At 42.4% G+C, this 14,937-nt stretch overlaps 1 protein-coding gene across 1 annotated transcript in view; it reads right to left on the reverse strand.

The window, feature by feature from the left end:
- Positions 1-14,937, reverse strand: part of LOC126419787 (protein takeout-like) — a 66,272-nt gene that overhangs the window by 34,996 nt on the left and 16,339 nt on the right. The window contains exons 2-3 of the mRNA XM_050086972.1: positions 4,388-4,480; positions 1,285-1,435 (exon numbers count right to left, since the gene is read on the reverse strand). Coding sequence (XP_049942929.1) covers positions 1,285-1,435; positions 4,388-4,480 — 244 coding nt within the window. The remainder of the gene's footprint in view (positions 1-1,284; positions 1,436-4,387; positions 4,481-14,937) is intronic.

Here is a 14,937-nt window from a genome sequence, read left to right on the forward strand (position 1 = left end):
CCAGACTGATACCCATCGAAACGTTCCGGACAACGGAGTCACCCGGATCGAAGCCGGAGATGATTTGATAAGTAGTACACGTTGGGAAAGAATATATATGCAGATATTTATAAATGCTTCATAAAGCTCTGCCCAGTGTTTGGCAACAACAAAACTGTATAAAACGTCGGAAACTGCTTATAGCAATCCCTAACGTGAGCTCCATCACGTGTCTGTACAACCTGCGACTAGGTCGAAGTACTGACCGATTAACATCTCTCTCGGGCTACAGTATCCTCTAGTTACAACAGTCTCCCCCCACTCTCTTCAGATAATGCGCCGCGTTTGTTGATCAATAGTCTTAGCGTGGGAACACACGTGTAACCTCCTTTCTAAAATTCGAACACACGTACCTTCAGTCATTTTGGTTATTCCGTAAATGTAGTGATTACAGTGTGCTCACTATTTGTGGAAAAATTTAGATCACTCTCTAGTTAGAGCTGGTTGCTGAAATAATGGCCCATTTTAGAATAAGGGAAGTTTTCAGCAAAATTACAGGTGAATTTATATTGGGGTTGTGGAAGCACGAGATAGGAATATATGATAGGGGATTTTCAGTTCCAGCATTGGCCCTGCAACCAAAGGAATCTTCCTGAAAACCTTGACATAACCGGGAGATGGGAACTGACAGACAGATGGAGTCCGCTCAAGCAGTATGAAACCCCAATGGGCGTTAAAGTGCATATGTTTATCTGTGCACTTAGCAGAATTGGCTATGTGCTCAAAATGTCCAGTATACCTACGTATGACGTTGGTAACTTTCTGCCTCGCCACTCTTTGCCTTTGTGAAAAATAATCACTGAGTGCGTGTCATTAGCGTATTGTGCAGGTGCAAGTTCATACATGTTAAAATATTCAGCACTATTACACCGAGGTCGTATTTTTTACTTATAACCAACGTGTTGTTCCTATCTGCGGAGGACAACTTCAAGAGGGGTTGTAACCTTTTTGAAGGCCCAATGCACACCCTGGCTCGCTCCGTTTCCGCGTGCTACCGCACGCCTCACATCTTTTGAATTCTCGAGGAGGGGAGAAACAGACATTTCAGCCGTTACGGAAACGCTCTGTGGCCGCGAGTGCAGCAGATTCAATTAGATGAGACTGAGGCACTGGCAGCCACTAGCGGATTCCATGAAAGCTAGTTCAGAGAAGCCGTAGTGATTGTTAAACACCACAATAACATTTTTTGGGAGGATTAGAAAGTGTAAGGACCGTCCGTGCTATTGTTAACGCTGTGGTACTTACTCGATGGAGTCGACGATCGCATTGCCAATACCGGTGATGTCCACCTCGTTGAATTCCAGGCTTAGGGCGACTGGCCGGTCAGGTGAGTCATTGATTTTGATTTGCGTAAAGTGCAACGGGTCAAGTGGCGGAAGGCCGAGACTCGGAATACCTGGAAAGGAAGAGTGCATTTGAACGGAATGGCAGATGCTATCTAGCACTAGTAAATAAATAACATGGGTCAGACAACTGAACTGATTCAACAGTTCTAAAGTGCCGAGATCCTACTAATTGGAGAAAATAAAACAGAATTAATTATTGGGAAGAAATAATAGCATTGCCGTGAAATATGGATCAATAACTGCTCTGCATAGCCCAGTAAGCTGCGACTTGATTGTCTCCCCGGTGTCCACAAAAAATTATCCAACAGGTGTACAAATCTAAAGCTGCAATAACTGATGCAGCTAATTCTGTTAATTTATAAACTATCAGTGGACCAAGAACTAAATATTACACGAGATATACAAAACACATTGTATCTCAGAGGAGAGATACGTATCCATGCAATAAAGGATGTTTATATCCTTTAATTGTTGAGAAGGTAAGTAACTTATAAAAATACTTGATACAGCATTGAGTGCAGTATATCTCCTAGTTTTGTTTACAAATGTTAATTGCATCTATCCTTTGTAGCACGACAAATATCCTATCCGTAATGATTTCGCTACCAAATACTAAGAAGCGAGGTCACGATGTGTGATGCAACTGCCTATCTTATCCGTTGCCGCCGATCGCGACTACCCCAGAAGCGGAAGAACAAACAGTCTGTATTTTAGATAATTCCATACACAGAACTCCATTGCAGTTAAATTAAGTGATCGTGGTGGTCACCAAATCCAATCCCACTAGGCACACTCGTACGGAGTTACGCAACAACTTTACGATGACAATGTGGTGGAGCGCCGACTTGTTGGAAAATAAATTATGTGCACGTATCCTGTTGTAATATAGGCATAAGTCTTCAAGCGTGTCCAGGTACGATATGTCAGCTAAGAGACTGTTGCCCGACGCTGACTGAAATCCCTATGTGATACGTGGCCAGTTTCGGTGAAGCGATTGTACAAGTGAATTACAGTTTGTCTTTGAGGTGGCCGCTTGGCTTGCCATATTAGTGCTGAATTGTCTCCGAACTGTAGTAGCGGATTTGGATTCTTGTATCCATAAACAATACTACACACACTATGCAGCGTTATACGACTCCTAGATAGTTGTTGCAATAACTGCTTCCAGCATGCCACCTACCGGAAACGTCTGGATGTAAAAGTGTTAGGTGGGAATGAAACTTGAATATATACTGCATTCAGTGCTGTATGAAACGTTTCCGTATGTTATTTACCCTTTTCACAAATTAAAGTTACTTTTGTATAGCTCATTTATAAGCATCCAGTATAATTTTAAAGTGTATTTGTAGATTACTTTGATACATAAAAGAAGGCATATTTCGTTACGTTATGGAAAGCTGCATGGCTACCTTCGAGAAATGAAACAGGGAAGGCAGCAAAGATTCTTACACGTAAAAGGGCAAGTTGCAGTAGAAGTCATTAGATAACTGACATACAAAATTGAACTGTCGAAAGGAGAAAATACACGCATCAAAATAGTTTGGCACAAGACCTACTAATTCAAGGCATTGCAATTTGGGCTGAACATAAATTTCTCTGTTTCTGTCACAATTTTAGACCAGGTACTTGAACCTGAGATAAGTGCAAAAATCGCTGTATATATTGATGACATACTTGCCACTTCCACCTGGCATGGGCATTGTGAATTATTAAATGAGACGGTTCAAGCTTTCAGGGAAGAGCACATGACGCTGAGGGGGCTCGACTCTGAGAATGAATACCTTTGGAGAAATTACGATAGTGGTGGTCCTTCTTACAAATGAAGATGGAAAAACTGATACAGAAATATTATATAGCATAAAAGGTTTTACCAAACCTAAGAATAGAAAAAAAACTGTTCCGTTTTTAGAGACATGCAACTTTTGTAGAAATTCTGTGCCAGGGCAAATATTCAGTGATCGAAACTCTTACAAACTGCTGATCCTAAACCAAAATTATGAATTGGATGAGCAATGTCAAAAACTATTCGAGAATCTGAAACAACACTTAGTGAAGACAGAACAAAACATCGTCCAGCTTTGAGCAGACCTTCCTGTATGCGTACAGATAGCAGTAAGTATGATTTAAGAGTGAAAGTTTTGAAAATATTGGGATAACAAACGTATTTCAATAGTTACCTCAAGTGGTTCTAGCCATTTTTTGTGATTTCCAAAAAATGGTTCAAATGGCTCTGAGCACTATGGGACTCAACTGCTGACGTCATAAGTCCCCTAGAACTTAGAACTATTTAAACCTAACTAACCTAAGGACAACACACACATCAATGCCCGAGGCAGGATTCGAACCTGCGACCGTAGCGGTCGCGCGGTTCCAGACTGTAGCGCCAGAACCGCTCGGCCACCAGCGGCCGGCTGTGATTTCCAAAAATTTAGAATACATCTCCGGAGGCATACGAGTATGTCGCATGTGTACACACATCAGCGAGCAGTAACTGTCAGTGAAGAAATTGAGATTCGTTCATGAAAGAGTATGATGGTGCTCACTGTACCTACAACAGTTTCAATCTAAAATCAAATTAATATATTATAAGCTGCCACAATACTGACGAGACGTCCTCATAAGGTGTATGTCATGTTAACAAGAGCTTTCTCCAGCCTTTCGCAACCTATTCATCAGGCTCTTTTCTCTCATCAACTACAACATAGCTAACATTTTCTGATAACATATCACTTGACAAGCGTTGTAGTCTTGCCAGTTTTCAACCCATTGATTTAATTGTTACCCAGTTTCAGCCCACAATCAACAAAAGTCTCATATATTTTCCCATCTGCTTATTATCATGCAGCTATTCAAAATAATCCATTGCTACATTTGACTGTTAATTATTATCTTTCCCTAATGCTAACATAGTCAGCACTTGCTTATCTAGGGAAAGCTCTGTTGCATGATCAGCGCAATTTTTAAAAAATCATGAAATGCATCCCGAACGTGGTGGAAGTTACCTTTTATCAGTATTGGCACAGCATCCATAATCGCCTTCTTCAAGCAGCCGTTGAAGTCTGGGTCAGTCTGCTTGCAGGTTTTCAGAGATGATGCTGTAAGAGAACAGAAGCTTATTGAGGAATTAGAACGCATTGTACTATAAAATAAAACTGAAGCAACACCCGAAGTGCAGTGACAAATTTTTATGATATAGTGTGTAGAGCATATTTTTAAGTTCGATCTCTGAAATTAAGTTTTTAACGAACAGAAGTACGTGTTTTAAAACTGGAAATAACAACAGACCTCCTCTACGGGTAATTCGGGACATAAAGCTGTTATGAAACTGAGATCTGTGTTCATCAATGGCGCAAAAGCGATTATTTATAACCATTCTTCAAGGACCTGTAGTGCTATTACCATTAGATAGGAAATGTAAATACAGTAGGAAAAGAAGCTGTTCAGAGATTTGTCAGTTGTTCAAAGTAACAGGTACATTTTTCATTTCTAGAATGAGTGTTTCACTATGCAGCTATTTTGAAACTTGTTAACAGTTTAATACAGTGTGCTGAGTTGCGATTCGTAGCAGAAATCAGACTTTCGCAGGTCATGCTCTAACTGATCCGACTACGTAACAGTGCCTCACGAAATGCCTTCGGAAGTCTGATAGGCAACTGAGATCAGGGCAGAAGTAAAGGCGACATGGATGATCGTGAGCCGTGCCTGGATTGCGAGCGATGTTCTGGCTGACTCAGCTAGCTAGGAAAGTCTGACGACTGACTCTTACTGGTGTGGCAGAACGAACACTGTGAGAGTTGTCTGTGAGGCTTGGCTGTGTTGTCGGCAATGCTCTTAGTGCCTCAACTATCTAGGAATGACTCACGATCTGCCCTCGAAGATCTGGATGTGGGGGAGGTAATGGCAGAAATAAAGCTGTGACTGTGGTAAATATTCGTAATGATTCAGCTTTCTAAGACTGGCCTGTAACCCAGCTCATAGGTCTTAAATGTAGGATGGATAGAGATGGAAGTAAAGTGGTGGCAGCATTCCGCGAGTCAATTTTGGGTGGTGGGCAGAGTTCCTACCGAGTAACCTATCTAGGATCGACTCACGACACGCCCTCACAGGTCTCGAATGTAGGAGAGGTGCAGGCGAAAGTAAATCTGTGAGGGCACACCGCGAACCATACCTGGATGGAGGTCAATGCTCTTATTGATGTGGCTGTCTGGGTATAACTCACAACCTGTTCTTACACGCCTGAAATCTAAGGAGGTATAGGTGGAAGTACAGCTGTGAGGGCATACCAAGAGTTATTGAAGGTTGGAGACCAATGCTCTTAGTGATTCGGGACATACCCTCACAGGTTTGGCTTATAGGAGAAGTAGTGGCAGAATTAAAGTTGCAATGGTGGGTTACGAGACAGATCTGGATTTTGGCAATGCTCTTGTCCGCTCAGCTAACTATAAATGACCCACAACTGCCTCCACATCCAGGAAGTGTGAGAGGTGAAGGCAGAAGTAAAGCTTTGAGGGCATTCATGAGGCATAACTAGGCGGTGGGCAATTTTCTTACCAACTCAAATATCTAGGAATGACTCGCAACACACCCTTATTCGTGCAAGGGTGCAAGCGAAAGAAAATGTATGAGGGAATTCCAGGAGTCACACCCGGATGATGGCCAATGCTCTTACTGACGTAACTGCCTACGAATGACTCACAACGCGTTCTTACAAGTCTGCAATGTAGGGAAGTACAGCTAGAAGTAAAACTAGGTGCATTCCAAAATTCGTACTAGGATGGAGAGCAAAACTCTTTGTGTCAGCTATCTGTGTATGGTTCATGAGATGCTAGTATAGCTCTGGTACGTGGGAGACTTACTGTGGGATATAAATGTCCAGTGGTGGGTTCTGAGTCATAACTACATGGCGGCAATGGTCTTGCCGACTCAGCAGTCTAAAAAAGACTCACAACTGCCCACATATACTTCGAAAACAGAAGAGGTGGGGGCAGTAATAAAACTGTGATGGCATGCGCGAGGTATAACTAGGTGGTGGTCTATGCTCTAAATGACTCAGCTATCTAGAGATGACTAACGATCCACACTGGCGAAAGAAAACGTATGAGGGAATTCCAGGAGTCACGCCCGGATGATGGCCAATGCTCTTACTGACGTAACTGCCTACGAATGACTCACAACGCGTTCTTACAAGTCTGCAATGTAGGGAAGTACAGCTAGAAGTAGAACTGTGAGTGCATTCCAAAATTCGTACTAGGATGGAGAGCAAAACTCTTTGTGTCAGCTATCTGGGAATGGTTCATGAGATGCTATTATAGCTCTGGTACGTGGGAGACTTACTGTGGGATATAAATGTCCAGTGGTGGGTTCTGAGTCATAACTACATGGCGGCAATGGTCTTGCCGACTCAGCGGTCTAAAACAGACTCACAACTGCCCACATAGACTTCGAAAACAGAAGAGGTGGCGGCAGTAATAAAACTGTGATGGCATGCGCGAGGTATAACTAGGTGGTGGTCTATGCTCTAAATGACTCAGCTATCTAGAGATGACTAACGATCCACACTGGAATGTAGGAGAGATAAGGTGGAAGTCAAGCTATGAGGGTACGCCAGGAGCCACACATCGGTAATGGGCAACGCACTCACGACACTACCACATGCTTTTATAAGGGAGAACGTGAAGGTGTGAGGAGCTATTCTCCCAGAAAATATGCAAGTTAGTTACTCTCTCAAAATGAAAACTTGCACGAAGAACGTTTCTTTGAAGTTATTGTCAGGTATCACATCTGAGTTTTTTTTCTCATGAGAGTATTACTATGGCTGGATACCCTTCCTGACGCAATAATGGTATTCTAGAGTAATTCGAGATATTTTATCTGCTTCAGATGTCCTCCAAACTGAGTAAAAACGTTTTGCTTTGTAAATTCTCTTATTTTAATTCAGTGTGTTGTATCTTTGAGGTTTAAAAAGGAAATCTTCTTGAGTTCTCTTAAAATTGTGTCTGATGTGTGTAATCTGTTACTAGACTGTCTATTGCTAGAGATCAATCGTCATTAATCGGGTATGATAACATTCCAAATCTGATTTGTTCCCTCGTCTCTCGAACCTACGTTAAGTGCTAAGTGAGTAATTAGATCTCTGATAATTTGAGCTCAAAAGCTGTTAAATGGGGGAACTTCGAGATTCATTAGCACTAGTGCTCTCTTATCCAACGACGTTCCTTGTGGCTTGTGTCCCTCATTTCAATGTTCTACAAAAATGGTTCAAATTGCTCTGAGCACTATGGGACTTAACTTCTGAGGTCATCAGTCCCCTAGAACTTAGAACTATTTAAACCTAACTAACCTAAGGACATCACACACATCCATGCCCGAGGCAGGATTCGACCTGCGACCGTAGCGGTCGCGCGGTTCCAGACTGTAGCGCCTAGAACCGCTAGGCCACCCTGGCCGGCGAGTATGTATTATGCAATCGCATAACCGATGGGTATTGCAAATTTCCTATGAAACGATATTACAATACGATGAAGAAAGAATTTCGAGGACATTCAGACGTCTCAGCGTAGGTCGTAATGTCATTTGCCTTTTTATTGCAATAGAGATCTAGATTTCAACTGACAGTTGAGCTACAATCAGTGGGTCGTAAGTAGTCATGTACGCTGCACGTAATTATAACACCAAATGTTCCAATTTCAGTATGTGAGATCGGAAAATGTGTCTTTTTAATTACGTCCAGTCTCAATGACTACTTATAACGCGCTGATGATACCCGCACTGTCAGTTGCAATCTAGATATATAATGCTATAAAAAAAGACAAGTGATGTTATAATCCATGCTGACACGTCTTTCTGTCCTGGATTACATCGCGGCCGTAGGGGACAATCATTCCCATGGAATCGAACATAATGAAGAATTTAAAAGTTTAGCTGACAATGAAATAGCAATAAATTACAACTATCGACAGACGGGAATCATTGTGATGTACATCCACAAGCGCTTTGTTCTAAATTTGCGTGATGACATCATTGGTACGAATAGTAAAATTTTTGAAGTCGCACACGTGATTCTACTGTCGGTTCCAACAGATTTCGATGCAACTGAAGGAAGAGTATCGAGGTTCTATATCTGCAATATATGTTTATAAGGTAAATAGGCATGCTTGGAACTATTTTTCGATTTGAAACTTGCTATTGTTGAACATTTGAAGGAAAAGGAAGTGTAGGAATGAAACCCAAAACATCCGGAATGGCCTGGTGACCTCGCCTTTTAAGTGGCCTTTACTGCACACTGTCCACAGGAAGACACTTCCAGTTGGGGAACAACTTCTTTGTTATTTGATGGGGTTGCATTTTAATACAAAATCGCGTTGTAACAGGAACACAATCTGACAAACGTAGTCCATTTCCCTAAGCTCACTGACGTTAAAGAAAATGTGAGGTCTGAAGAATTCGTGATGGTCTTGAAGCAATCACAAGGAAAATTTTCTAACCGTTTTGAAGATAGTATCAATCTTACCTCTGTTTCCGAACTCTTTTCGAAATCGTTTACCATTTGAGTTAAAAGCACTCCTGTAAGTGCAGAGGTAACCTACCAATCTGCAAGTTAATTCCCATTTCAAACAGAAAAAGCTTGAAACGGTCCAGGAGGTCTACAGTGTTTTCCTCACTCTCATAATGAAATTGCAAAAATATGTATGTGAAAGACGTTTTTTCGATTTTGAAACTAAGTATCTCACGATTATGTCGCAATCTGGGTGCTAAAATCTATAAAATTGTCTGTGTCTGCCACATGCCGCAGTTTTTACACAATAAAAATTTGTCATGTCTTAAGTGCAAAAAAAAGTAATTAAATAATACTGATAATCAGTTTTTCTGTGATCTGTGTTGTTGAGAAACGTGAAATATAAAACCATGTCGTATGCCGTGTGCCTGCATTGCCATTTAAATGCTGTGTGTTCTCCCCCCTCTTCCCCCTCCTAGAGCTCAGACAGCATGGCATGGTGGTGGGGGAAGTGTGCCACGGAGGCTGAGCACTATGGCATTCGTGCCAAGGTATGTCTCGTGAGACGAATTCTAGGCCACTCCTGTTTAATGCGAATATCAATACTGCTCTGGGGATTGATCTTCTGGCTCACATCCTTTGGTGTTACTCTGTGCTCCACTTACAACGAACTTGGCTTTTGTTTAAGAATTAAACATTTAACTCTGGTACAGAAACTTTATAAACAACGAAAGTAGACGTGATATCAGATGAGAGTTTTCTGTACTGCTAGCAACAAACCAGAAAAGACACAAACTTCCTTTGTTAGTTACTTAAAAAAACCACAACCATCGAATACCGAAATAACACAGGTGAATGCGAACCAAACACCACTGAATGTGAATTGCTGACGCATGCCTACAGTTCACACAGATAGTTCTAGTTTCCTGTTGCTGGTTCGGTTGTGTTCGCCTTACTCTAAAGGAGACTTACGGAATCATTGAAGCCCAGCGAGGGTTGTGCGGGGTGAGTGTGTCTACTTAAGAAACCATTCCCTTACAAATGTTCAAATTTGTGTGAAATCTTACGGTACTTAACTGCTAAGGTCATCAGTCCCTAAGCTTACACACTACTTAACCTAAATTATCCTAAGGACAAACACACACACCCATGCCCGAGGGAGGACTCGAACCTCCGCCGGGACCAGCCGCACAGCCCATGACTGCAGCGCCATAGACCGCTCGGCTAATCCCGCACGGCATTCCCTTATAACTCCCCTCGTTTCGTCACAACACCTTATCATCTTAGTGGTGTAGTGTACATTGGTTAGAATTTATGCAGCTAAATCCTCGAGTATCTTGTTCGATTTCCGGCTAGGTTAAGAACTTTCTCTACTTGGGGGCTGAATGTTCGCGTACTTCTCGCTACTTCATATCATCATCATAGCCACGTAAGGATACTCAATCGAGTCACTCATAAATAATCGACTTGTGGTACGGCAGACGCAAGGATTAGACTGGGAATGACTACTATGAAATAGCTACCGTGTGAAGTGTAACAAGACAACTGCACTAGTGCTCCACACAAACGTACAGAAAATGGACTAAAACAACTGTCAGCCGGCAGCTTGTGGTCGAGCAACAGCAGCAACAGGAAAGTAACCGATTTTGTGACATTTTACGAGTTCCTGACCAGGAACGAACTGTATGGTGTCATCTGTGTACTTTGTTAGTTTAGTTTTTGGGTTTCTGCATGTTAATTTAACATTTACTGGACACCGATTTTGTGCCATCTTACGAGTTCCTAACCAGGAGAGAATTATTTACTCTCATCTGTGTGCTTTGGTAGCTTAGTTTTCGAATCCCTTGCGTTACTCTAATTTATGAGACAGAGTTCTTAAGTTTTCGTGAGTTTTCTGCAGTAAAGTCGATAGTCCTTTGTTTCCCTGTGTAGTGTGGTTTTCTACGATCTTTAGTATGGATAGGGATTGTGACTCCTGAGAGTTGATACGAGCCAAGTCAGTGATACTTCGCTCTCACCCCCAGGCTGTGTTGCCTTCGATTACACTCCAGTGGATGGGCATCATTGTTGTGGACTGGCTGTGGGGATCCAACGAACGTCAAGCACGACCCACAAGTCAGCCGATTAGTCCGCACCGGTGAGCCCAGTTACTGCTCGCACTGAGGTTACCTCATTACCCGTGGTGGAGTGGGAGGTCGCTATGGATGCGGCAGGCGGCGAAAGACTTTCCAGGCGACCACAAGTAAGGCATCCCCAGTTAGCCTGACAAACAGGTTCCAGTTGTTATCTGTGGCTGACACTGTCCCTCAGAAAGATGGAGTCCCTTGTCGGTTTCAAAGGAAACCTCTCAGTCTGCAAGATCTGGACAGTCAGAGACTGTGGGATTATTGGCAGTTGAGAGCTCCGATGTTTGGCGCGTTATTGGGCACCTTAGGGGCATGGCTACTGAAGAGGGGAAGAAATCCAGTGTGTATACTGTGTGCATACCGGGTGCAGTCATTTCAGACGTGGAGCGGGTCCTTCTCGAAACCATGAAGAGCACATGCTGCAGCCAACTGCTGGTAGTGTCGCTTTCTACCTGGTTTCGAGTTGGTATCACAAGTCGTAAACGCTGCCAGGCCTGAAAGCGAGATGAAAGCAGAGCTCACCATTTACAGAACAGTCGACAAGACCGATTGCGAATCTCTGTAACAGAGTCGAGTGGAGGATTTGAATCAGAGACTAAGACGGTTCTGCCACCATGTAGGCTGCAGCTTCTTTGACTTGCACCGTAGGGTGGTGGGTTTCCATGTTCGAGCAGGTACGGAGTCCATTACATTCAGGATGCCGTTACAAGGTTAGATGGGTTGTGTGAGGTGAGCTGGGTGGTTTCTGAAGTTAGAGAGTCTCGGAGAAACACAAGACGGGCTTCAGTCTTTAAGGGTGCAGTCCGAACACAGGAAGAACGTAGATCTAGGAACCATCGGTATGAGAGGTGTGAACAGTCGTGGACGTGTTGGCAACGTACCATAGCTCCAAGCGCTAGTAGAGAGCATTGGTGCTCGTTTAGGCACTGAAAGCTGGCAGAAACAGGAGATAAGTTCAGCAGAATTTTTTGCGAAGGAGGTGACATTGTAGAGAAAGTAAACGTCAAATACAGTTTAAGGGTGGCTTGTTTGTTGCTGTTAGAAGTAGTTTAACTTGTAGCAAAATTGAAGTAAGTGGTTCACATCAGTCAATGTGGAGGTCGTTCTTGGCAACCGGAATAAAACTGGATCATTTTACCGACCTCCCAACGCCGATGACACAGATGCTGAAAGGTTCACAGAAAGATTAAGTCTAATTTCAAACAAGTGCGCTACTCATGCAATTGTAGTTGGTGGTGATTTCAGTTTCCCCTCGATATATTGGCGAAAATATATGTTTAAACCCGGAGGTACACATAAAACATTATCTGAAATTGTATTAAACGCTTTCTATGCAAATTGATTCGAAAAGTTAGTTCATGAGCCGGCTCGACTAGTAAACTTTTGTGAAAACACATTTGACCTCTTAGAATCCAATAATCCCGAGCTAATAACAGCATCGAAACGTATAAAAGAGTTAACGAACACAGGGCTGCCGTTGCGTGACTGAATACCATAACTCCCAAATTCTCCACAAGGTAAACGGAAAGTAAATCCTTTCAAAAAGGCAGATAAAAATTTCCTTGACGCCTTCCGCAGAGACAATTCCCACTCCTTCGAAGTTAGAAAGTATGCAGCAAATGCGGCTGTATTTCAGAGACATAGTATATACTGGAATTGAAAGATTTATACCAAATAAATTAACAAACAACGGAGCTGATCCCCCCATGGTACACAAAACAGCTCGAACACTGTTGCGGAAACGACGAAAAAAGCATGCCAAATTTAAACGAACTGGAATGCCCCAAGACTGACGATCTTCAACACAAGCTCTAAATTAATGCGGACTTCAGTTTGAGACGGCTATAATAGTTCCCACCAAGAAATCTGGTCTCAAAATCTGGCAGAAAATCCAAAGAAATTTGGTCGTATGTAAATTATGTTAGCGGCAAGACGCGATAGCAATGGAAATCCTATTCCTTCACCAAACTAGACGAAATAAGTATTCCAGAATTCGAATCAATAACAGCTGCTGCCGTCAGTAACTTAGAAGTAGACATCCACTAGTAATGAAGAAGACATTAATCACTTAATAAAAGCAAGTCTTGCGATACAGACTGTAAACCAATTAGCCTTCCTTTCAGAGTATTCTGATGCAATAGCTCCATAATTCCCCCCCATGAACCATGGATCTAGCCGTTGGTGGGGAGGCTTGGGTGCCTCAGCGATACAGATAGCAGTACCGTAGGTGCAACCACAACGGAGGGGTATCTGTTGAGAGGCCAGACAAACGTGTGGTTCCTGAAGAGGGGCAACAGCTTTTTCAGTAGTTGCAAGGGCAACAGTCTGGATGATTGACTGATCTAGCCTTGTCACAATAACCAAAACGGCCTTGCTGAGCTGGTACTGCGAACGGCGGAAAGCAAGGGGAAACTACGGCCGTAATTTTTCCAGAGGGCATACAGCTTTACTGTATGGTTAAATGATGTTGGCGTCCTCTTGGGTGAAATATTCCGGAGGTAAAATAGTCCCCCATTTGGATCTCCGGGCGGGGACTACTCAAGAGGATGTCGTTATCAGGAGAAAGAAAACTGGCATTCTACGGATCGGAGCTGGAATGTCAGATCCCTTAATCGGGCAGGTAGCTTAGAAAATTTAAAAAGGGAAATGGATAGGTTAAAGTTAGATATAGTGGGAATTAGTGAAGTTCGGTGGCAGAAGGAACAAGACTTCTGGTCAGGTGACTACAGGTTTATAAACACAAAATCAAATAGGGGTAATGCAGGAGTAGGTTTAATAATGAATAGGAAAATAGTAATGCGGGTAAGCTACTACAAACAGCATAGTGAACGCATTATTGTGGCCAAGATAGATACAGAGCACACGCCTACTACAGTAGTACAAGTTTATATGCCAACTAGCTCTGCAGATGACGAAGAAATTGAAGAAATGTATGATGAAATAAAATAAATTATTCAGATAGTGAAGGGTGACGAAAATTTAATAGTCATAGGTGACTGGAATTCGGTAGTAGAAAAAGGGAGAGAAGGAAACGTAGTAGGTGAATATGGATTGAGGCTAAGAAATGAAAGAGGAAACCGCCTGGTAGAATTTTGCACAGAGCACAACTTAATCATAGTTGACACTTGGTTCAAGACACATTAAAGAAGGCTGTATACGTGGAAGAAGCCTGGAGGTACTGACAGGTTTCAAATAGATTATCTAATGGTAAGACAGAGATTTAGGAACCAGGTTTTAAATTGTAAGACATTTCCAGGGGCAGATGTGGACTCTGACCACAATCTATTGGTTATGTCCTGTAGAATAAAACTGAAGAAACTGCAAAATGGTGGGAATTTAAGGAGATGGGACCTGAATAAACCGAAAGAATCAGATGTTGTACAGAGTTTCAGGGAGAGCATAAGAAAACAATTGACAGGAATGGGCGAAAGAAATACAGTAGAAGAAGAATGGGTAGCTTTGAGGGATGAAGTCGTGAAGGCAGCAGAGGATCAAGTAGGTAAAAAGACGAGGGCTAGTAGAAATCCTTGGGTAACAGAAGATATATTGAATTTAATTGATGAAAGGAGAAAATACAAAAATGCAGTAAATGAAACAGGCAAAAAGGAATGCAAACGTCTCAAAAATGAGATCGACAGGAAGTGCAAAATGGCTAAGCAGGGATGGCTAGAGGATAAATGTAACGATGTAGAGGCTTATCTCACTAGGAGTAAGACAGATACTGCCTACAGGAAAATTAAAGACACCTTTGGAGAACGGAGAACCACTTGCATCAACATCAAGAGCACAGGTGGAAACCCAGTTCTAAGCAAAGAAGGGAAAGCAGAAAGGTGGAAAAATTATGTAGAAGGTCTTTACAAGGGCGATGTACTTGAGGACAATATTATGGAAATGGAAGAGGATGTAGATAAAGATGAAATGGGAGATGCGA

Source organism: Schistocerca serialis, chromosome 9, assembly GCF_023864345.2.
Source record: "Schistocerca serialis cubense isolate TAMUIC-IGC-003099 chromosome 9, iqSchSeri2.2, whole genome shotgun sequence".
Taxonomy (NCBI): Eukaryota; Metazoa; Arthropoda; class Insecta; order Orthoptera; family Acrididae; genus Schistocerca; species Schistocerca serialis.